Consider the following 25,940-nt stretch of genomic DNA (forward strand, 5'->3'; position numbering starts at 1 on the left):
AGCCCGACCATGGGCCAGGCTCGTCTGGTACTTGCCTGGTCAACCAGGCTGTTGCTGCTGGAGGCCCGCTGCCCCACATATCCATTACAGCCTGGTTGAAGTGGCACCTGGTGAAGATACTTGTCCAGTTTCCTCTTGAAGGCTTCTACACTTGTTCCAGCCGTGTTTCTGATATCTTCTGATAAGATGTTGAATAGTCTGGGACCCAGGATGTTGATACAGTGTTCCCTTATTGTCCCCACCGCACCCCTGCTCCTCACTGGGTTTATTTTATACTTCCTCCCATATGCAATAATTTTGATCCAGTATACTTTCATTAATAAAAATAATATCTTGGTAACCTGAACATACATTCTGTTTACACTAGGGACAGTATATACCTATGCATGAAACACCGTAACAACCATATACAAAGAAAAATATGCGAAAAATTTCAAACGCTGGCGAGAAGCCATCTTCAAGTCCTCGGTAAAGAAGATGTATTAATAAGCAATATAAAAGTAAAATAACTGAAATGGGTGGACCGGTAAACCAGCGGAAGGCCTCGGTCAGATGACCAGAAGCTCCAACGGCGGGTCATCCTAAGACTAAGATTAAAATATTTTTGACTGATAATGAAGAGGTTATAATTATGCAGTCTTATTAAACTTCGCGTGGCCGATGATAGGCTTTAAACTCAATTAACAAAACATTAACTATGTGCAACGTAATTAATAAATTTTATAGTCACACTTTATACTTTTAATCATGATACTGCCAGTGCTGGAGTCCGTGCCACTGACACAACTCAAAGTGGCAGTAAACTTAAAATGAAAAGTGGCATGAAATGTTCAGCAAGACGGTCGACAAGAACACTCAACAAAAAAATACCTAAACGTCTAAGTTTCACCTGAAGATTCTCACTTATTCCAGAAAATGGTAAAAATTGATTATGCCGTTTTTTTTTGATTAGGTAGATCAATTTAGTAATATTAATTCAAGCCAATTTTAGCGAAATTAGTCTGTATTCATTTGTTAATTTTATTACTAAATAAAATAGGGTAATATAAAAAAAATTGCATAATTATATTTCGGTGCTTTCCTTGAGCGGTGAGGTGAATGCTCAGGTGATCACAAAATTTGCTCGGCCACTTAAAAGGCATATTTCCGGAGGATTTTAATCCTTTAATGGGAAGTTTGACAGGAAATATATCAACAATTTTATACCAGTAGTTTGACTCTCGCGAATAAACATGTGATTTATGAAGACATTCCGTCCCAACAAAAATGTTAGGAAAGTTTGCGAACGTAATTAAGAAAGATGATATATTCCGTGATAGAGCATTCAAGGCTCGCCGGCGAGGTATAAGGAGCTGATATAGAAGCTCTCAGACAAATATAGCCATTAAATGAATTCATTTGGCGTGAGCTTCAAGCCAACCAGTCTGGCTTCACGCCAACCCGCCAAACTACCAGCTGCAGCAGGGCTAATACTGATAATTATTTCTCCACGAGCTAGAGACAGAGATAAACGCATGGAGACAGAAAGGGAAGGAAGAAATAAGAGAGATAGTGAAAACTAGAAGAAAGGCAAAGGCGAAGAATGATATGGAAAGAAAGTTACAAAAGGAAATAGAGATATAGCGAGGAAAAAATATACCTGAATATTTCACTAATGATCATATGACTTCGATAACGAACGAAACTTTTGATACCGAGATGATTTACAAGTGGAGTGACCTGTTTGTACTCAGGTTAAGTCATTTACTTACTATCAATTGGAAAAAAGACAATTATAAATTGACTTTCCTACAGATTCGTATCAAATGATCTTGCTCTTGGTAATCTTGATTATTGCTAAGCAAGCTTTGAGCATGTAGCGACACTTGAGGTTTAGCTCTGAGAAGTCTTCAACAGCTCGATAAGGCGAAGTTGTAGCTGTTGGAGCACGGGTCGGGGAGGTCGAACAGAGTGTCAAGCGACTAGTGTATTAAAAAGACACAACAGTGAAAAGCCTCAAATATAATGAGGCTTATTCTTATTATATATAATGCCATTTGACTAGTCTTACTCCGGGTCGCCACTAGGATGTGACCGAAGTACCCAGAGCATGGGTCTCCCAGTGAGGAAGAGAAGACATCTTTCACAGGCTCGATTAAGCAGCTTTCTCGTGTCTCGTATCGGGTAACGTCAAGACCTCCATACACGACCAGTTGTCGTGATTCTGGTGACCCGACGGTAGCAACCATTTGTCGGGTGGTTCAGTTCTAAGACAAACCTGATCTTAGAGGTTGTATTTTACTCCAAGCGCAGATAGTGGCCAGACACATTGCATGACTGGATGGGTTGTACCATGTTGATGAACAAGACGTCTGCAACATTTGACGGTGTTGTATTCCACCAATATAACTATTCCATATTGCTGAATATAAACACCTTACTCAACTAGAGGGGCTAACTGGAATCTACCTGAGGTAATTTCAAGGGTCAACGCCCCCGCAGCCCAGTCCTTGACCAGGCCTCCCGGTGGATCTGGGCCTGATCAACTAGGCTGTTACTGCTGGCCGCAAGCAATTCAAACGTACGAACCACAGCCCGGCTGTGAAAACCTTTTATTTTTTATGATGATAGAGACTAAGAGTTGTTATACTAACAGTTAAACAGAGTTAACTTGGAGTCGCTTCCGGAAGTCACCACTTCCCCCCCCCCCCATCCTCCCGGCCCGGTCCCAGACGAGGTCTCCTGGTTGCCGACCTGCCCAATCAAGCTGTTAGTGCACGCCGCCCGCAGTCCACCGTAATGCAACACGACCTGGTTCTTGAAACTGCGGTACAGACGTACGTAGGACTGCAAGCTAATAGCAAGAAACAACAGTCCAGTGGGTCAGATGGTTATCTACACCATCCCAGATAATCTCCGGGAACATGTTAAAGTTGGTGTTGCCTAATCTGGCTTTATATACAAAGAATATCAAACATAAGTTTGAGTTGGTACACAAAGGTAACAATTTTCAAAATAGAAATAGCAGTTGAGTTTGGAGAAAATAGAAGAGTGCAAGTTAGAAATTGTTTATTTAGTGTTTATCACAGTGAATTTTCAGGATATAACCGAGAGGTGTTTCTCAGTGTATGTACACTGAGAGGTGTTTGTCAGTGTATGTACACTGAGAGGTGTTTCTCAGTGTATGTACACTGAGAGGTGTTTCTCAGTGTATGTACACTGAGAGGTGTTTCTCAGTGTATGTACACTGAGAGGTGTTTCTCAGTGTATATACACCGAGAGGTGTTTCTCAGTGTATGTACACTGAGAGGTGTTTCTCAGTGTATATACACCGAGAGGTGTTTCTCAGTGTATGTACACTGAGAGGTGTTTCTCAGTGTATGTACACTGAGAGGTGTTTCTCAGTGTATGTACACTGAGAGGTGTTTCTCAGTGTATGTACACTGAGAGGTGTTTCTCAGTGTATATACACCGAGAGGTGTTTCTCAGTGTATATACACTGAGAGGTGTTTCTCAGTGTATATACACCGAGAGGTGTTTCTCAGTGTATATACACCGAGAGGTGTTTCTCAGTGTATGTACACTGAGAGGTGTTTCTCAGTGTATATACACCGAGAGGTGTTTCTCAGTGTATATACACCGAGAGGTGTTTCTCAGTGTATATACACCGAGAGGTGTTTCTCAGTGTATGTACACTGAGAGGTGTTTCTCAGTGTATATACACCGAGAGGTGTTTCTCAGTGTATATACACCGAGAGGTGTTTCTCAGTGTATATACACCGAGAGGTGTTTCTCAGTGTATATACACCGAGAGGTGTTTTTCAGTGTATATACACCGAGAGGTGTTTCTCAGTGTATATACACCGAGAGGTGTTTCTCAGTGTATATACACCGAGAGGTGTTTCTCAGTGTATGTACACTGAGAGGTGTTTCTCAGTGTATATACACCGAGAGGTGTTTCTCAGTGTATATACACCGACAGGTGTTTCTCAGTGTATGTACACCGAGAGGTGTTTCTCAGTGTATGTACACTGAGAGGTGTTTCTCAGTGTATGTATACTGAGAGGTGTTTCTCAGTGTATGTACACTGAGAGGTGTTTCTCAGTGTATGTACACCGAGAGGTGTTTCTCAGTGTATGTACACTGAGAGGTGTTTCTCAGTGTATGTATACTGAGAGGTGTTTCTCAGTGTATGTACACTGAGAGGTGTTTCTCAGTGTATGTACACTGAGAGGTGTTTCTCAGTGTATGTATACTGAGAGGCGTTTCTCAGTGTATGTATACTGAGAGGTGTTTCTCAGTGTATGTACACTGAGAGGTGTTTCTCAGTGTATGTACACTGAGAGGTGTTTCTCAGTGTATGTATACTGAGAGGTGTTTCTCAGTGTATGTATACTGAGAGGTGTTTCTCAGTGTATGTATACTGAGAGGTGTTTCTCAGTGTATGTATACTGAGAGGTGTTTCTCAGTGTATGTATACTGAGAGGTGTTTCTCAGTGTATGTATACTGAGAGGTGTTTCTCAGTGTATGTATACTGAGAGGTGTTTCTCAGTGTATGTACATTGAGAGGTGTTTCTCAATGTATATACACCGACAGCTGTTTCTCAGTGTATATACACCGACAGGTGTTTCTCAGTGTATATACACCGACAGGTGTTTCTCAGTGTATATACACCGACAGGTGTTTCTCAGTGTATATACACCGACAGGTGTTTCTTAGTGTATGTACACCGACAGGTGTTTCTCAGTGTATATACACCGACAGGTGTTTCTCAATGTACATACACCGACAGGTGTTTCTCAGTGTATATACACCGACAGATGTTTCTCAGTGTATGTACACTGAGAGGTGTTTCTCAGTGTATGTACACTGAGAGGTGTTTCTCAATGTATATACACCGACAGGTGTTTCTCAGTGTATATACACCGACAGGTGTTTCACAGTGTATATACACCGACAGGTGTTTCTCAGTGTATATACACCGACAGGTGTTTCTCAGTGTATGTACACTGAGAGGTGTTTCTCAATGTATATACACCGACAGGTGTTTCTCAGTGTATATACACCGACAGGTGTTTCTCAGTGTATATACACTGACAGGTGTTTCTCAGTGTATGTACACTGAGAGGTGTTTCTCAGTGTATATACACCGACAGGTGTTTCTCAGTGTATGTACACTGAGAGGTGTTTCTCAGTGTATATACACCGACAGGTGTTTCTCAGTGTATGTACACTGAGAGGTGTTTCTCAATGTATATACACCGACAGGTGTTTCTCAGTGTATGTACACTGAGAGGTGTTTCTCAATGTATATACACCGACAGGTGTTTCTCAGTGTATATACACCGACAGGTGTTTCTCAGTGTATGTACACTGGAAACTACAAAATTTCAAAAACATTGGCATACATGATACTTAAGCAGCACCAACCTAGCAACACAGGAGTCACATGATTTCATCGTCTACCCGTCCTCATCATAGGTAGAGGTTGTTTTGATAAGGACCTGCCTCGCATGGGCCAGTAGGCCTTCTACAGTGTTCCTCCATTCTTATGTTTTTATGACATTCCTCAGGTCACGTACGTCACACCTCACTCTCCGCCTATATATATAATGTCTTTCTACCTCTGTATGTTAGAAGTGATCGAGGTCCCAGGACCGAAACGTTTTCTAGTAAATATGTTATAGTGTTTGCTTACGTGTCTTTCTAAACCAACTTGTCGGTATTTATTACCAAGGTTTATACCACTCACCTAATTGTGGTTGCAGGGGTCGAGACTCAGCTCCTGGCCCCGCCTCTTCACTGATCGCTACTGGATCCTCTCTCTCTCTGCTTCCTGAGCTTTGTCATACCTCTTCTTAAAACTATGTATGGTTCCTGCCTCCACTACTTCACTTGCAAGGCTATTCCACTTGCTGACAACTCTATGACTGAAGATATACTTCCTAACGTCCCTGTGACTCGTCTGAGTCTTCAGCTTCCAGTTGTGACCCCTTGTCCCTGTGTCCCCTCTCTGGAACATCCTATCTCTGTCCACCTTGTCTATTCCTCGCAGTATCTTGTATGTCGTTATCATGTCTCCCCTGACCCTTCTGTCCTCCAGTGTCGTCAGTCCGATTTCCCTTAACCTTTCCTCGTACGACATTCCCTTGAGCTCTGGGACTAGCCTTGTTGCAAACCTTTGTACTTTCTCTAACTTCTTGACGTGCTTGACCAGGTGTGGGTTCCAGACTGGTGCTGCATACTCCAGTATGGGCCTAACATACACAGTGTACAGTGTCTTGAACGATTCCTTATTAAGGTATCGGAACGCTATTCTCAGGTTTGCCAGGCGCCCGTATGCTGCAGCGGTTATTTGGTTGATGTGTGCCTCCGGTGATGTGCTCGGTGTTATGGTCACCCCAAGGTCTTTCTCCCTGAGTGAGGTCTGTAGTCTTTGTCCACCTAGCCTATACTCTGTCTGCGGTCTTCTTTGCCCCTCCCCAATCTTCATGACTTTGCATTTGGCTGGATTGAATTCGAGAAGCCAGTTGCTGGACCACATGTCCAGCCTGTCCAGGTCTCTTTGCAGTCCTGCCTCATCCTCGTCCGATTTAATTCTTCTCATCAACTTCACGTCATCTGCGAACAGGGACACTTCAGAGTCTATTCCTTCCATCATGTCGTTCACATATATCAAAAATAGCACTGGTCCTAGAACTGACCCCTGTGGGACCCCGCTCGTAACAGGCGCCCACTGTGATACCTCTTCACGTACCATGACTCGTTGCTGCCTCCCTGTCAGGTATTCTCTTATCCATTGCAGTGCCCTCCCTTTTACGTGCGCCTGATCCTCCAGCTTCTGCACTAATCTCTTGTGGGGAACTGTGTCAAAGGCCTTCCTGCAGTCTAGGAAAACGCAATCTAACCACCCCTCTCTCTCGTGTCTTACTTCTGTTACCTTGTCATAAAACTCCAGGAGGTTTGTGATACAAGATTTGCCTTCCATGAACCCATGCTGGTTTTCATTTATAATCTTGTTCCTTTCCAGGTGTTCGACCACTCTCCTCCTGATAATCTTCTCCATGACTTTGCACACAGTGTATACACCGACAGGTGTTTCTCAGTGTATATACACAGACAGGTGTTTCTCAGTGCATATACACCGACAGGTGTTTCTCAGTGTATGTACACTGAGAGGTGTTTCTCAGTGTATATACACCGACAGGTGTTTCTCAGTGTATATACACCGACAGGTGTTTCTCAGTGTATGTACACTGAAGAGGTGTTTCTGAGTGTATATACACCGACAGGTGTTTCTTAGTGTATGTACACTGAGAGGTGTTTCTCAGCGTATATACACCGACAGGTGTTTCTTAGTGTATGTACACTGAGAGGTGTTTCTCAGTGTATATACACCGACAGGTGTTTCTCAGTGTATATACACCGACAGGTGTTTCTCAGTGTATATGCACCGACAGGTGTTTCTCAGTGTATATACACCGACAGGTGTTTCTCAGTGTATGTACACTGAAGAGGTGTTTCTGAGTGTATATACACCGACAGGTGTTTCTTAGTGTATGTACACTGAGAGGTGTTTCTCAGCGTATATACACCGACAGGTGTTTCTCAGTGTATGTACACTGAGAGGTGTTTCTCAGTGTATATACACCGACAGGTGTTTCTCAGTGTATATACACCGACAGGTGTTTCTCAGTGTATGTACACTGAAGAGGTGTTTCTGAGTGTATATACACCGACAGGTGTTTCTCAGTGTATATACACCGACAGGTATTTCTCAGTGTATGTACACCGACAGGTGTTTCTCAGTGTATGTACACTGAGAGGTGTTTCTCAGTGTATATACACCGACAGGTGTTTCTCAGTGTATGTACACTGAGAGGTGTTTCTCAGCGTATATACACCGACAGATGTTTCTCAGTGTATATACACCGACAGATGTTTCTCAGTGTATGTACACTGAGAGGTGTTTCTAAGTGTATATACACCGACAGGTGTTTCTCAGAGTATAGACACTGAGTTTATTCCCTGTTTTAAGGACAAGTATTCTTAACTAGCTGTGACCATATGACATGCAGGCTATGACCCTCACGCGGTCGATAGGTTTTAAACCCCATTAACCTGCCAAGTGAAATTAATCAAGTGAAACATTAGGATCGATACGGCGTAAGCTGTCAGTGGCCCTATAAATCCCAACAAGAAGATTATTGTGGAAAAAGTAATATTAATCAATAAAAAGTCATTACTGCTAGACTAAATCTAAATTGCAGGTAGTTCAGCTTGCATGTAGATTTCAACTGTATGGCATACAAAACATTTGGACGTAGAACCATGAACAGGAACCTGGTAGTTACATGCGAGGAACACGGGCCTACCTGACTTAGGAGTACTGCCTCTTGAGGAGCCGGAGCCTTGGTCAGTCTTGCTAGGACTGACACTCCTGAAGCCGTGTTCCAGCTGCCCTGAAACCGGCATGTCGTCTGAGTCTAAGGAATCACCTTCGTGTTCATGATCTGACGAAGCATGCTGGTGCTGCGGGCTGTGACTAGCTGACAGAGGAGGACTGCTGTGTGGAGGCTGTCTGCTAGGGCTCTGACTATTGGGGGGTAGCGGGCTGCTGCTGCTAGTGTTGAGGGTAGCGGTGGGTGGTGGGTGAGGCGGTGGAGAGCTGTGGGCGGTTGTGAAGCGGTGGAGAGACAGGCCCAGGGTGTCTCGGCTGTCCACTTTGCCGTACCCGTATAGGCCTAAAAGTTCATTCATTGCGGTTTCGGCGAATTCCTGGAAAGACACAAGACATGAAATTAGTTTGTATATAATAATGGTGTTCAATACAGAGAAGTTGATAATTAATAAACATGTGCAACCGTTACATATATTTATTCCGAAAAGTTTCGCCTACAGCTCCAGGTAACTACATACCGGAGGGGGGTCAACGCCCCCGAGACCCGGCCAAACACGAGGTCTCCAGGTGGATGTGAATAGCCTGATCAACCAGGTTGTTGGTGTTAACAAATTTTCGTCAAGTATTTATATATATATATATATATATATATATATATATATATATATATATATATATATATATATATATATATATATATATATATATATATATATATGAATCTTATGACATCAACAATTTTTAACATAACAGAAGGATAAATACCTGCAAATTTGTTCCCCGTCCCTTCACATAATTTAACCCTTTATTCGTAATAATGAATGATGCTGAGTAAGATGATTAAGTGGTTTCCTACTGCTGCCATCCACGACAGAAATTTCAAAAGTGGAAATCGTACAGGAAACCGTCACTGCTCGCATACATTCAGTGTAGCACCTGAACCACTGGCAACTCTTGAAGGCCCTTGAACTGTACTCCTTGGAATGTAAGCGAGAAAGATGCATTGGAAAATTCTGGCGGAACTGGTCCCAATCTGCACACTGATTTCGCAAAAATGAAAGCATGAGGCTTGAAGACTGTGCTAAATACACCTCCAATGAAAAGCAGGGGCGCGATAGGCATACTATTGCATAACTAAGTAAATGTAAGGGGACCAAGACTTTAGTACACTCCGTGCATAATGGAAACTACCAACAAACCATTGGAAGTCTTCAAGGGATACTTGATGAGTTCCTTGTGTTAGTTCCTGTTCAACCGGGCTGTGGTGCATAGGTTGGTCTGCGTACGGCTGTCACCAGCAGCCTGGTCGATCAGGCCAGCAATCAGAGCTGTGGGGCAGTGACCCCCTCATGAGAGACTATAGGTAACCTATTATACAGAAGTTCTCATACTGAGAGTGAAGATGTCACAGCACATTTTAGCTGATAGAGTTGACATCCCCAATCAAGATATCTCCATCCTTTACTGTTTCAAAATCCTGGCCATCAAGAGCACACTTGTGCTGAATAAACACCCCCCCCACACACCTTCTCCACGTCCCCCTCCCGTTACACCACCCACTCCACCCCTTCCATCACCCCTCACCACCCCAACCACCACCCCCTCCACCCCATCCATCACCCCCTCCACTCCAACCATCACCCCCTCCACCCGAACCATCACCCCCTCCACCACAACCATCACCCTCACCACCCCATCCATCACCCCCTCCCCCCCAACCATCACCCTCACCACCCCAACCATCACCCTCTCCACCCCAACCATCACCACTCACCACCCCAACAATCACCCCCTCCACCCCAACCATCACTCTCACCACCCCTGGACAGATACCTAAAGTCAGTGCCGGATCAGCCGGGCTGTGGCTCGTATGTCGGACTGCGCGCGGCCAGCAGTAACAGCCTAGTTGATCAGGCCCTGATCCATCGGGAGGCCTGGTCGTGGACCGGGCCGCGGGGGCGTTGATCCGCGGAATAACCTCCAGGTAACCTCCAGGTAACCCCATCCATCACCCCCACCACCTCAACCATCACCCTCACCACCCCAACAATCACCCCCTCCACCCCAACCATCACCACTCACCACCCCAACCATCACCACTCACCACCCCAACAATCACCCCCTCCACCCCAACCATCACCCTCTCCACCCTAACCATCACCACTCACCACCCCAACAATCACCCCCTCCACCCCAACAATCACCCCCTCCACCCCAACCATCACCCCCTCCACCCCAACAATCACCCCCTCCACCCCAACCATCACCGCACAGAGTCCTGAAGCTCAAATGTCATGTGGATATTCGAGCCTTACCTTCCTCCTCGTCTCAAGATCCCTTTCCCTTCTTCATAAGAAACTTTATCGTCTAACTGGAGGGAGGGAGTGAAGAATGGGGAAGAGGAAGAAGACTGGGAGGGAGGAAAGAAAATGAAAGTGAAGGAAGGAGGGTGAGAGGAAAGGAGTAAGATAAAAATGAGGGTGCAATTGCAAGAATATGTAAATAGATGTGTATATATATGAATGTATGAAAATAGATGAGTGATAGAAGGGAGAGAAGATGGATGGCAGATTGATGGATAAATAAGAGACTGATCAGAAATGAAACTTGAAATGTTGTGCTATTTAGACAAGAGAAGTGTCTCCTGACGCGGGGAAACTTAAAAATGTGTATATTATTCGCCAGAACAGGTGTCGTGGCATGGGTCTTAATCTTTCGATGAACTGTAATATCGTGTTAGGGGAGACTTAGAAGGTTAGGTTAAGTTAGGTAGGTTTATCAGGAAACAGGAGAAGTGTTTCCCGACGCGGGTCTTAGTCATATGATGATCAGCACCTGAAGCTTTTGGTCATTTGACCGAGGCTTTCCACCGGCTTACCCGTCCACCCCTTTAAAAATTTGATTATGATTATAAGCATTTATTATTTATGAGATATTCACACAGAACACAGAGGGCCCACAGGTAAGGGCCCACTTGGGGCGAGCGGCAAGTGGGGACAGGAGGAAGAAGATAGTTGGGGAGAGCAAAAAATCTTAAGGAGGAAGAGTGTCAGGACTATACCCAACTGCTCATCAAAGGAAACAAAATTCAGCAGTGTCACTCTCGGGAGTACTTCAACTTGCAACGACTGGAAGCGAAACTGGCACAGGTTACTGCAAAAGGTGACGCAAACGCACGTCGCAAGCACTTCTGCTCAAAACGCACAAAGACACAGCTCTATGACAATGGCACTTTTAAAGTTGTTGGAATAGTTGGGCTAATTAATTCAGGTAGTTTATTTGTATTCAGGCGGAGGTGCGGGGTCGTACAACGTTTGAAAGAGATTCACATCATTTTAAGGATGTCTGAGAGTGTCTCCTAAGTATGTAGTCCAGTAGTCATGATATACTATGGAATATTTAAAATTAGAGGAGAGGTATTACTCAAATTAAAGTGTAACAAAATGAGAATACATTATGTCAATGTTATTATTATTATTATTATTATTATTATTATTATTATTATTATTATTATTATTATTATTTTATTGTAATTTTATTATATTAGCGTACGTGTTATTATTATTGCTACCCTTAGAGAAAAAATGGCTTTCTTACATAAAATCAGTCCCACAAGGCTATTAAAATGATGGGAAGGAAAATACCGGAGAAGGAACATGATAGCTCGATACATTATTTTTCTAGAAATTTTACGAATTAAGGACAAAATCAGCATAACTTCTAGGAAAGGTATATAGAAATATGGAGAATGGTAAACTGTAGGAAGCTGTTGCTTAACATTCTTATGCTGAATTGCCAAGAAACAAGGCCCATCAAATTACTCTTTGGAGGCGCAAAAAGAGAAAATGATAATAATCTGTTTATGGTCCTGGTGATCTCCTCCCATGAGATCCGATCTCACTCCCGTCCTCCTCAATTGGAAATAAAGAGTATTAGAAATAAGAACTATTAGGATACACGTAATAAAGTAAATACTGAATCTCAGCAGCTTATAAAAAAATGATCTACTGTCTACAACGTTTACGAGACATCAGGTAATGACAAGCACTCAGACAAGGGTGCAAAACATTCAGTAACTTTCGTTTCATAATATGTGGCGTGACAGTAACGCTTTTCTGATCACTTGTTTGTCTAAACTTCTATTTTACCAGTGATAATCTGGGTGACTTGCTGACTACACGAGGATGGAGACGCAAAGAAGGAATAATCACTACTTAGAAACACAAGATAAACAATCTTACTGCAGATATTATCAGTCGAATGAAACTTCCGAAGGCTTCGAGGAGGAGGATTGAAGATTGAGGGACTGAGTGTCATAGAGCTTGCTTAATGAAGGAGAGAACAGATTCAGAAAGGAGAACATAGAGGAAAATAGAAACAAGTAGGAAAATCAGAGAGAGAAAGAGAGAGAGAAGAAACGAAACTATGAAAGGAAGCAAAACATGAGTACATGAGATACTGAGAGGGGAAACTGAAAGAATAGGGATAGAGATACAGATAAACAAGGAGAGCAGGAGGAAAGGTGGGGGGCGGGGGTGAGGGGATGAGAGAATCCAATCCCCCAAGATATCATTTTCTCGATTAAATAGGCAATCCGATACCAAGCTGCGCGTTGTTTCAAATTGGACCACCTGATCCTCGCTCCAACCCTCAATGGAGGGTACCTTCCTTAAATATAACAACCTTGCTTTACCGTAATAACAGTTTACTGATCAGATAACCTAGGGGTTATGATATCTGGGATCAAATCACCAGGCTGTGTTGTGTGTGTGTGTGTGTGTGTGTGTGTGTGTGTGTGTGTGTGTGTGTCTGTGTGTGTGTGTGGTGTGTGTGTGTGTGTGTGTGTGTGTGTGTGTGTGTGTGTGTGTGTGTGTGTGTGTGTGTCTGTGTGTGTGTGTGGTGTGTGTGTGTGTGTGTGTGTGTGTGTGTGTGTGTGTGTGTGTGTGTGTGTGTGTGTCTGTGTGTGTGTGTGGTGTGTGTGTGTGTGTGTGTGTGTGTGTGTGCGTGTGTGTGTGTGTGTGTGTGTGTGTGGGTGTGTGTGGTGTGTGTGTGGGTGTGTGTGTGAGTGTGTGTGTGTGTGTGTGTGTGTGGTGTGTGTGTGTGTGTGTGTGTGTGTGTGTGTGTGTGTGTGTGTGTGTGTGTGTGTGTGTGTTGTGTGTTGTGTGTGTGTGTGTGTGTGTGTGTGTGTGTGTGTGTTGTGTGTGTTGTGTGTTGTGTGTGTGTGTGTGTGTGTGTGTTGTGTGAGTTGTGTGTGTGTGTGTGTGTGTGTGTGTGTGTGTGTGTGTGTGTGTGTGTGTGGTGTGTGTGTGTGTGTGTGTGTGTGTGTGTGTGTGTGTGTGTGTGTGTGTGTGTGTGTGTGTGTGTACTCACCTAGTTGAGGTTGCAGGGGTCGAGTCCAAGCTCCTGGCCCCGCCTCTTCACTGGTCGCTACTAGGTCACTCTCCCTGAACCATGAACTTTATCGTACCTCTGCTTAAAGCTATGTATGGATCCTGACTCCACTACATCGCTTCCCAAACTATTCCGCTTCCTGACTACTCTGTGGCTGAAGAAATACTTCCTAACATCCCTTTGATTCAACTGTGTCTTCAACTTCCAACTGTGTCCCCTTGTTACTGTGTCCAGTCTCTGGAACATCCTGTCTTTGTCCACCTTGTCAATTCCTCTCAGTATTTTGTAAGTCGTTATCATGTCCCCCCTATCTCTCCTGTCCTCCAGTGTCGTCAGGTTAATTTCCCTTAACCTCTCCTCATAGGACATACCTCTTAGCTCTGGGACTAGTCTTGTTGCAAACCTTTGCACTTTCTCTAGTTTCTTTACATGCTTGGCTAGGTGTGGGTTCCAAACTGGTGCCGCATACTCCAATATGGGCCTAACGTACACGGTGTATAGGGTCCTGAACGATTCCTTATTAAGATGTCGGAATGCTGTTCTGAGGTTTGCCAGGCGCCCATATGCTGCAGCAGTTATTTGGTTGATGTGCGCTTCAGGAGATGTGCCTGGTGTTATACTCACCCCAAGATCTTTTTCCTTGAGTGATGTTTGTAGTCTCTGACCCGCTAGACTGTACTCCATCTGCGGTCTTCTTTGCCCTTCCCCAATCCTCATGACTTTGCACTTGGTGGGATTGAACTCCAGGAGCCAGTTGCTGGACCAGGTCTGCAGCCTGTCCAGATCCCTTTGTATTTCTGCCTGGTCTTCGATCGAATGAACTCTTCTCATCAACTTCACGTCATCTGCAAACAGTGACACCTCGGAGTTTATTCCTTCCGTCATGTCGTTCACAAATACCAGAAACAGCACTGGTCCTAGGACTGACCCCTGTGGGACCCCACTGGTCACAGGTGCCCACTCTGACACCTCGCCTCGTACCATTACTCGCTGCTGTCTTCCTGACAAGTATTCCCTGATCCATTGCAGTGCCTTCCCTGTTATTCCTGCTTGGTCCTCCAGTTTTTGCACTAATCTCTTGTGTGGTACTGTGTCAAACGCCTTCTTGCAGTCTAAGAATATGCAATCCACCCACCCCTCTCTCTCTTCTCTTACTGCTGTCACCATGTCATAGAACTCCAGAAGGTTTGTGACACAGGATTTCCCGTCTCTGAAACCATGTTGTCTGCTGGTGATGAGATCATTCCTTTCTAGATGTTCCACCATTCTTCTCCTGACAATCTTTTCCATGATTTTGCATGCTATACATGTCAGTGACACTGGTCTGTAGTTTAGTGCTTCATGTCTGTTTCCTTTTTTAAAGATTGGTACCACATTTGCTGTCTTCCATGCCTCAGGCAATCTCCCTGTTTCGATAGATGTATTGAATATTGTTGTTAGGGGTACACATAGCGCCTCTGCTCCCTCTCTCAGGACCCATGGAGAGATGTTATCTGGCCCCATTGCCTTTGAGGTATCTAGCTCACTCAGAAGCCTCTTCACTTCTTCCTCGGTTGTGTGTACTGTGTCCAGCACATGGTGGTGTACCCCACCTCTCCGTCGTTCTGGAGCCCCTTCTGTCTCCTCTGTGAACACTTCTTTGAATCTCTTGTTGAGTTCCTCACATACTTCACTGTCATTTCTTGTTGTCTCTCCTCCTTCCTTCCTTAGCCTGATTACCTGGTCTTTGACGGTTGTTTTCTTCCTGATGTGGCTGTATAACAGCTTCGGGTCAGATTTGGCTTTTGCTGCTATGTCGTTTTCATATTGACGTTGGGCCTCCCTTCTTATCTGTGCATATTCGTTTCTGGCTCTACGACTGCTCTCCTTATTCTCCTGGGTCCTTTGCCTTCTATATTTCTTCCATTCCCTAGCACACTTGGTTTTTGCCTCCTTGCATCTTTGAGTGAACCATGGGCTCATCCTGGCTTTTTCATTATTCCTGTTACCCTTGGGTACAAACCTCTCCTCAGCCTCCTTGCACATTGTGACTACATATTCCATCATCTCATTAACTGGTTTCCCTGCCAGTTCTCTGTCCCACTGAACCTCATTCAGGAAGTTCCTCATTCCTGTGTAGTCCCCTTTCCTGTAGTTTGGTTTCATTCGTCCTGGCCTTCCTGCTTCCCCCTCCACTTGTAGCTCTACTGTGTATTCGAAGCTCAAAACCACATGATCGCTGGCCCCAAGGGGTCTTTCATATGTGATGTCCTCAATATCTGCACTACTCAAGGTGAATACTAAGTCCAGTCTTGCTGGTTCATCCTCTCCTCTCTCTCTTGTAGTGTCCCTTACGTGTTGGTACATGAAGTTTTCCAGTACCACCTCCATCATCTTAGCCCTCCATGTATCTTGGCCCCCATGTGGCTCCAAGTTCTCCCATTCGATCTCCTTGTGGTTAAAGTCGCCCATGATCAGGAGCTTTGCCCTGCATGTATGAGCTCTTCTGGCCACTGCAGCCAGTGTGTCAACCATCGCTCTATTGCTCTCGTCATACTCTTGCCTTGGCCTCCTGCTGTTCTGTGGTGGGTTATACATCACTGCAATTATCACCTTGGGACCTCCAGAGTGAAGCGTTCCCGCTATGCAATCACTTTCTTCTCCGCTGTCTCCTCTCTCCAGCTCATCAAAATTCCATCGGTGTTTGATCAGCAATGCCACTCCTCTCCCCCCCCCGGTTCCTTCTGTCTTTCCTCAGGATCTGGTATCCCGTTGGGAAGATGGCATCTGTTATCACACCTGTAAGTTTGGTTTCTGTGTGTGTGTGTGTGTGTGTGTTTGTGTGTGTGTGTGTGTGTGTGTGTGTGTGTGTGTGTGTGTGTGTGTGTAAGGTAGTAGTAGGGATAGTGTAACATAACATAATTTTAAAGAATGTGCAAAATCTGTACAAGACAGATAGGATTAACTAGGATAAGGTTCGAAAAATTTTCCTACTCTCGCAGCACGGTCCATGGCTAGGCTAGTCTGTTGCATGATTGGTCAGACAGATTGTTGCTTCTGGTGGCCCACATACCCGTCACAACCTAGTTATAAGATAAAATTACGAAGACTTAAAATAAAACTTCGAAGGTGTAAACAATGTCTCTATTCTGTTTGATTTTCCGGTATGGATCCCGTCCCGGGTCTGTAAACAATACTCTAATATTAAATAAATATGAAAACAATAACATACATGAAGGATGTATCGAATTATATTATATTACTGTATAAAATAGAAGAAATAAACAGATTCAATAATAATAATATTTATATTCTTATTATTTTTATTCTTTTTTGTACCACCGGATCGTCGAGAGATTAGGAATATTTCAACATTGAATCATAGATGTTGGAATGTTAGAGTAAAAAAACAATATGGAGAGATTTCAGCCAGGGTAAACAAACGTAAACTCACACTAGACAAGAGATTTCGTTCGGATTTTTAACCCCGGAGGGTTAGCCACCCAGGATAACCCAAGAAAGTCAGTGCGTCATCGAGGACTGTCTAACTTATTTCCATTGGGGTCCTTAATCTTGTCCCCCAGGATGCGACCCACACCAGTCGACTAACACCCAGGTACCTATTTGCTGCTAGGTGAACAGGACAACAGGTGTAAGGAAACGTGTCGAAATGTTTCCACCCGCCGGGAATCGAACCCGGGCCCTCCGTGTGTGAAGCGGGAGCTTTAGCCACCAGGCCACCGGGCCACACGAAAGTTTATATTCAATAAACTTGAGTAAGAAGGTAGGAAGACACTAGGAAATACTTAATGGTTATAAACATAATCTTAATTTTTTTAAAAGGGGTAAGCTAGCAGAAGGCCTCAGTCAGATGACCAAAAGCTTCATCTGCGGGTCATCATATGACTTAAAACCCACGTCAGGAAACATCTGTTCCCTGACGAACCTAACCTAACCTACGACATGTTTTAACAAACATACGGGTCGTCGAAAGATGAAGACCCATGACGGGACTCTTCTTGCCCTGACGAATATCATAATAATAAAATATGAAATATTAATTTTGACAATAACACAAAAAAGACGAACTAAATAATTTTCAAATTATAACAATTAAACTGAGTGCGAAAGAGAAAATGATGGACAACGGAAGGTGACAAAATAAATGACTCAGAGGAAATGCGTTAATTTACAGTAACATTTATTACAGAATACAATGAAAAGGCCTGAGCAGAACTGCTGAGTCATCCCTTCTGAATTATCTTTAAAAAAAAAGTCGAGCAAGTCCCCTGGATTACAGGACAATCTTACTATGTACTGCAGTAGGAAGAGTAATGGAGAAAGGTGTTTGAAAAGGTCGATTGATATTTAAATTGATAAAACATATATATTTACGCCAACAGGATCTTGTATATCTAACCTCTAGCGTAAGAAACACTACGATGAGTGTATGAATTTAGGGGGTTAAAAATGTGTTTTGATTTGGTCCTCCCCCCTCCCCCAGCCAACATTATAATAGTAAGAGGCCACGAGCTGAGACTCAACCCCTACAAACACGATTTGGTAAACACACACACACACACTCACACACACACACACACACACACACACACACACACACACACACACACACACACACACACACACACACACACACACACACGTCACACAACAGCACTTGCGTGTGCACACAAGCGGCTCTGTTTTCCTTTTTTCTAATTGTAAGCCGACCCGTCGCAGGTATTATTATGATGCGATGCGAGAGCCTGGGTTGTCATAATTAGCACTGGAAGCCTCTCTCTCTCTCTCTCTCTCTCTCTCTCTCTCTCTCTCTCTCTCTCTCTCTCTCTCTCTCTCTCTCTCTCTCTCTCTCTCTCTCTCTCTCTCTCTCTCTCTCTCTCTCTCTCTTTCTCTCTCTCTCTCTCTCTCTCTCTCTCTCTCTCTCTCTCTCTCTCTCTCTCTCTCTCTCTCTCTCTCTCTCTCTCTCTCTCTCTCTCTCTCTCTCTCTCTCTCTCTCCGTACGGTGTAAACAAAAAATAAATGGAGTGAGAGGAAGGTCTGCTGTGTAAATTTCGAAGAGGAAAAACTAACCATGTTAAAAGCTGTAAATGCGATCAGAAAAGAGAATAACCCACCACATCACATTAAACACCAAAGAAGTAGACTAGAAGTAAAAGTGGAACCTTTAATTGATTTTGAGGGTAAGACCTTTAATCGTGTAAGACCTTTAATCGACTTCATGATGCCATATCAAAAAAATAAATGACCTCTGTCTCTAAGACAGCTTGTAGAACGATTTTCGCAACAGAAAATGACTTCAGCATAACGTGGTTTTCACTATCTCGTTCGCAACGAAACCAACACATCAAATATTAACTAAATTAACATTGTAGACACCAAGGAGTGTTGACCATGGAAAAATTAACATTGTCAGATAGACTACAAGGCAGTATCCTCGGTAAATGTTAAGGGCCTCTTTGTTTTTTTAGTGTGCAATTTCTCCAACTCCGAGTTGCGCAAGGTAGACAATTATATTTCTGTGCATTAACGTTGCTGATCGTTCACCAGAGCTCTGTATTTTTATTTCATTGAACATACTGGTCTATGAGGGGACCGAAACCTCGTATGAAGATTGAACTTTAATTAGTGGATTACTTGTGTTAAAAGGAATTGTTAATTACTGTAGGTAGAGTGAGTGCAGGGATCACACGTGTCCCCAGAGGTTGTGTACCCCATCATGGGCTCTCAAGCCACAGGTGCTGCCAAAAATATTGCACAGGTGCTGCCAGATATATAACACAGGTGGTGCCAGATGTATAAAACAGGTGGTGCCAAACATATAACATAGGTGCAGTTGAACAAAACACTGGTGGTGCCAGATATATAACACTGGTGGTGCCAGATATATAACACAGACATATAACCAGCATCTTCCTCCAAAATATCAACGAGATCAGATATTTGCCAACTTTATCTAAGGTACAAGACAGAATGAGCCTTGATGTTCAGTCGCTGGCACTTGAGTGCCTGAGTTATCACTACACCACCTGCAACCTTACCCAGTAAACCTTTACATACACTCTCAGATAATTGTGAGAACGAGAGGTGTCTGTTGCGTGGTGAGTGGACGGAGGGAGGATCGAACCTTCAACAGTTCTTGTTCCGGAAGATCCAAACAGGTTAGTGCTTCACATAAAACCTGTGCGAAGTTCAGTGATTGGAAACGAGTGTGTTAAATTCGCTCGAGTAAACGTTACTACGGTTGAAATATGTACATAAAACATTCTCCCTCTGGGGCACCCCCTTCCCCCACCCACATCCCCATACTACTACCCAACCCCCTCCCCCTACTCCTACCCCTCCTCTCAGAAAAAAAAAAACATGAACATTGCCGGAAGAACTGAATATATTCGATGACTTAATGTGTAAGCAGAGTAAAAAAAAATTATGTAGAAATTGTCTCTAGGAAGCCTATAAGGGTACAACATCTTATCTTTGGATTTCCTATGTAGCGATCCTCCCCTCATTTTTTTTTTTATTGTTTCAGTCTTGAGCGTGAAGCAGCTGGTGGTAAACCATCGGACGCTTAACCCGTATCAGGACACATTTGTCTTGTTTCCTGACGAACAAACCACCGCTGAGAGGTTTGTTTATCTCACTCTGAATTATGCTCGCATGCGCACGCACAAACGCACGCACACACACGCAGACACACACAAACATACGCAGCACCAGTTTGGAACCCTCACCTAGTCAAGCATGTAAGGAAACTAGAGAAAGTGCAGAGGTTTGCAACAAAACTAGTCCCGGAGCTAATGTGTATGTCCTACGAGGAAAGGTTAAGGGAAATCGATCTGACGACACTGGAAGACAGGAGAGTTCGGGGGTATATGATAACGACATATAAAATACTGAGAGGTATAGACAAGGTGGACAGAGACAGGATTTTCCAGAGATGGGACACAGCAACAAGGGGTCACAGTTGGAAGCTGAAGACTCAGATGAACCACAGGGATGTTAGGAAGTATTTCTTCAGTCACAGAGTTGTCAGGACGTGGAATAGCCTGGGTAGTGATGTAGTGGAGGCAGGTTCCATACATAGCTTTAAGAAGAGCGGGAAGAGTGACCGGGTAGCGGCCAGCTGAAGAGGCGGGGCCAGGAGCTGTGACTAGACCCCCGCAACCACAACTAGGTGAGTGCACACGCACACACACACACACAGTGAAGAGGCGGGTCAGGAGCTATGAATCGACCCCTGCAACCACAATTAGGTGAGTACACACACGTGCACAGAAATACACATATGGGCGCTTGGCAATCATGAGAATAGCGTTTCGACATGTAAGTAAGGAGTCATTCACGACACTGTACACCGTGTACGTCAGCTCCATACTGCAATATGCAGCACCAGTACGGAACCTACACCTTGTCAAACACGTCAAGAAATTATAGAAAGTGCGAAGGTTTGCAGCAAGTCTAGTGACGGAGCTAAGGCGGCATGTCCTACGAGGAGAGGTTAAAGGAACTCAACCTGACGACACTAGAGGACGGAACAGATAAAGGGGGTGTGAAAACGACATGTAAAATATTGAGAGGAATTGACAAGGTGAATAGGAATAAGATGTTTCAGAGATGGGACACAACAAGGGGTTACAACTGGAAGATGAAAACTCAAATGAGTCACAGGGGTGTTAGGAAGTATTTCTTCAGTCACAGAGTTGTCAGGAAGTGGAACAATCTGGAGAGTGATTTAGTGGAGGCAAGATACATACATAGCTTTAAGTACAGGTACGATAAAGCTCATGGAGCAGGAGAGAGTGGACCTATTAGTGGCCAGTGAAGAGGCGGTACCAGGGGCTATGACTCGACCTCCCCTCAGCAACTAAAAATAAGTAAGTGGAAACACACACAATGTTATCATTTACTGTTATGTACATAATTAGTTACATTCAGTCTCTCTTCTTTTTTTCGATAACATACTTCTTTTAAAAATGCAATATAGGGCATCTATTTACCTATAAATTACCGTATTTCCGGAAAATATATACAGTATTTTTCACACACAACACACACACACACACACACACACACACACACACACACACACACACACACACACACACACACACACACACACACACACACACACACACACACACACAATAGTTCAATAGAAATAATGGAAAGACCAAAGCGAGTCCTTGGTTTACCCGATGGTGTAGTGAGGCAAAACCTAAGTGCACCAGAGAATGGAGAAGGTACAGGAGGCAAAGGACCCAGGAAAATAAAGAGATTGGTAGAAGAGCCAGAAACGAGTATGCACAGATAAGGAGGGAGGCCCAGCGACAGTAGGGAAACGACATAGTATCGAAAGTCAAGTCTGACCCGAAACTGCTGTTAGCCACATTAGGAGGAAGACAACAGTCAAAGACAAGGTGATCAGGCTGAGGAAAGAAGGTGGGGAACTCACATGAAACGATCACGAGGTATGTGAGGAGCTCAACATGAGATTTAAGGAAGTATTTACAGTGGAGACAGAAAGGCCTCTGGGAGGACAGAACAGAGGGGGACACCAACAAGGAATATACCAACAAGTGTTGGATGACATACACACAACTGAGGAGGAGGTGAAGAAGCTGCTAAGGGACCTTGATACCTCAAAGGCAATGGGACCGGACAATATCTCCCCGTGGGTTCTTAGAGAGGGAGCAGAAATGCTGTGTGCCTCTAACTACAATCTTCAACACATCCCTTGAAACTGGGCACCTACCTGAAGTATGGAAGACAGCAAATGTAATTCCCATTTTTAAAAAGGGAAACAGAAAAGAGGCACTAAACTATAGACCGGTGTCACTGACGTGTATAGTATGCAAAGTCATGGGGAAGATTATCAGGAGGAGAGTGGTGGAGGACCGAGAATGGACCAAGAGTATAAATGCCAACCAGCATGGATTTATGGAAGGCAAATCCTGTGTCACAAACCTTCTGGAGTTTTATGATAAAGTAACAGAAGTAAGACACGAGAGAGAGGGATGGGTTGATTGCATTTTCTTGGACTGCAAGAAGGCCTCTGACACAGTTCCTCACAAGAGATTAGTGCACAAGATAGAGGATCAGGCACGTATAACAGGAAGGGCACTGCCATGGATCAAAGAATACCTGACAGGGAGGCAACAACGAGTCATGGTACATGATGAGGTATCACAGTGGGCACCTGTGATGAGCGGGGTCCCACAGGGGTCGGTCCTAGGACCAGTGCTACTTTTGGTATTTGTGAATGACATGATGGAAGGGTTAGACTCAGAAGGGTCCATGTTCGCAGATGATGTGGAGTTAATGAGGAGATTCAAATCAGATGAGGATCAGACAGGACTTCAAAGAGACCTGGACAGGCTGGACACCTGGTCCAGCAACTGGCTTCTCGAATTTAACCCTGCCAAATGCAAAGTCATGAAAATCAGGAAAAGGCAGAGAAGACCACAGGCGGAATATAGGCTATGTGGCCAAAGACTGCAAACCTCGCTCAAGGAGAAAGAGCTTGGGGTGAGTATAACACCGAGCATGTCTCAGGAAGCACACATCAACCAGATAACTGCTGCAGCATATGAGCACTTGGCAAACCTGAGAACAACGTTCCGATACCTTAGTAAGGAATCGTTCAAGACATTGGACATCGTGTATGTCAGGCCCATACTGGAGTATGCAGCACTTGTTTGGAACCCACACTTGATCAAGCACGTTAAGAAATTAGAGAAAGTGCAAAGGATTGCGACCAGGTTAGTTCCCGAGCTAAGAGGAATGTCCTATGAAGAAAGGTTCAGGGAAATCGGCCTGACTACACTAGACGACAGGAGGGTTAGGAGAGACATGATAACGACATACAAAATACTATAGACAAGGTGGACAGAGACAGGATATTCCAGACAGGGGACACAGAAACAATGGGTCACAATTCGAAGCTGAAGACCCAGATGAGTCAAAGGGATGTTAGGAATAGCCTAGCTACGTATGGTTCCCATACATAGCTTAAGATGAGGTATGATAAAGCTCATGGAGCAGGGAGAGAGAGGACCTAATAGCACTTAGTGAAGAGACGGAGCCAGGAGCTGAGTCTCGACCCGTGCAACCACAATTAGGTGAGTACAGTTAGGTGGGTACAGAATAGGGGGTTACAGAGGGGGTGGAGGAGTGGCACTGCTCATCAAAAACCAATGGGATTTTGAGGAAATGGAGAGAGGAGACAGAGAAGAAACAAGGGAGTACACAAAAGGAACACTTCAGACTGGAGGTCCCAAGGTGGTGACTGAAGTGATAACCCACCACAGAATAGCAGGAGGCCAAGGCAAGAATATGATGACAGTAACAGAGCAATGGTTGACACACTGGCTGAAGTGGCCAGAAGGGCCCATGTGGGCAGGGTAAAGCTACTGATTGTAAGTGACTTTAATCACAAAGAAATTGACTGGACAAGCCTGGAGCCACATGGGGGTAAAGAAATGCGGAGGGCTAAGATGTTGGAGGCGGTACTGAAAAACCTCGTGCATCAACATGTAGGGGACACACCAGAGAGAGAGGAGAGGACAAAACAGCAAGACTGGACCTAGTATTCACTTTGAGTAGTGCAGATATTGAGGGCATCACATATGATCATGTGGTTCTGGGCTTCGAATACATAGCAGAGTTACAAGTGGAGAGGGAAGCAGGAAGGGTAAGAAGAATGAAGTCAAACTACAAAAGAGGAGATTACACAGGCATGACGAATTTCCTGCATGAGGTTCAGTGGGGCAGAGAACTGGCAGGAAGATCAGTAAATGAGATGATGGAATATGTGACAACAATATGCAAAGAAGCAGAGGAGAGGTTTGTACCCAAGGGCAACAGAAATAATGAGAAGGCCAGGATGAGCCCGTGGTTCACCCAAAGGTGTAGAGAGGCCAAAACAAGAACAGAAGAAGTATAGAAGGCAAAGGGCCCAGGAGAATAAGGAGATTAGCAAAACAAACAGAAATGAATATGCTCAGGTAAGGAGGGAGGCCCAATGACAATACGAAAATGACAGCAGTGAAAGCCAAGTCCGACCTGATGCTGTTGTACATTCACATCAGGAAGAAAACAACAGTCAAGGACCAGGTAATCAGGCTGAGGAAGGAAGGAGGGAAAATTACAAGAAACGACTGAGAAGTATGTAATGAGCTCAACATGAGATTCAAAGAAGTATTCACCGAGGAGACAGGAAGGACTCCAGAAAGATGGAGTGGGTGGGTACACCATCAAGTTCTGGACATAATACGTACAACCAAGGAGGAGGTGAAGAGGCTGCTAAGTAAACTAGATACCTCAAAGGAGATGGGGCTGGATAACATCTCTCCATGGGTCCTGAGAGAGATGAAACATAGGCACTCTGTGCACCACTAACAACAATCTTCACCGCATCTATTGAAACAGGGCGACTACTTGAGGTATGGAAGACAACAAATATAGTCCTAATTTTTAAAAAAGGAGACAGACACGCAGCATTAATCTACAAACCAGTGTCACTAACATGTATAGTATGCAAAGTCATGGAGAAGCTTACCAGAAGAAGAGTGGTGGAGCACCTAGAAAGGTATGAGCTTATCAAGGGATTCAAAGAATAACCCAAAAAGGATTCTTTCAGGTATACAGAAGCAAGATTAGGGACAAGATTGGCCCACTTAAAAGTAACTCAGGTCAGATCACTGACAGTGATAAGGAAATGTGTGAACTCAGTTTTTACTCATGATGATACTAGCGAAATTCCAGAAATAATAAATTATGTAGAACAGGACGATAATAACTATGCTCGTTTAGGGTAACTAGTAACGTGGTCCTCAGACAAATAGAAAAATTAAAACCTAACAAATCCCCAGGACCTGATGTACTGTATGCAAGGGTTCTGGAGGAATGTAAAGAGGAACTTAGCATACTTTTGGCTAATCTTTTCAATATATCACTACAAACTGGCATAGTGCCAGACAAGTGGAAAATGGCAAATGTAATACCTATTTACAAGGCAGGTGACAGGTCCTTAGCTTCGAACTATAGACCAATAAGCCTTACCTCCATAGTTGGTAAATTTATGGAATCAATAATTGCCGAAGCAATTCGTAGCCATCTTGAAAGATATAAATGATTAATGAATCTCAACACGGTTTTACAAAGGGGCGTTC

The 25,940-nt window shown here is 44.0% G+C and overlaps 1 protein-coding gene across 8 annotated transcripts in view; it reads right to left on the bottom strand.

The window, feature by feature from the left end:
- Positions 1-25,940, bottom strand: part of Sobp (Sine oculis-binding protein) — a 634,366-nt gene that overhangs the window by 262,065 nt on the left and 346,361 nt on the right. For all 8 annotated transcript variants that reach the window (XM_070085243.1, XM_070085242.1, XM_070085238.1 and 5 more), the window contains one exon: positions 8,357-8,759. In XM_070085243.1, the coding sequence (XP_069941344.1) occupies positions 8,357-8,759 (403 nt within the window). The remainder of the gene's footprint in view (positions 1-8,356; positions 8,760-25,940) is intronic.

Source organism: Cherax quadricarinatus, chromosome 15 (assembly GCF_038502225.1).
Source record: "Cherax quadricarinatus isolate ZL_2023a chromosome 15, ASM3850222v1, whole genome shotgun sequence".
Taxonomy (NCBI): Eukaryota; Metazoa; Arthropoda; class Malacostraca; order Decapoda; family Parastacidae; genus Cherax; species Cherax quadricarinatus.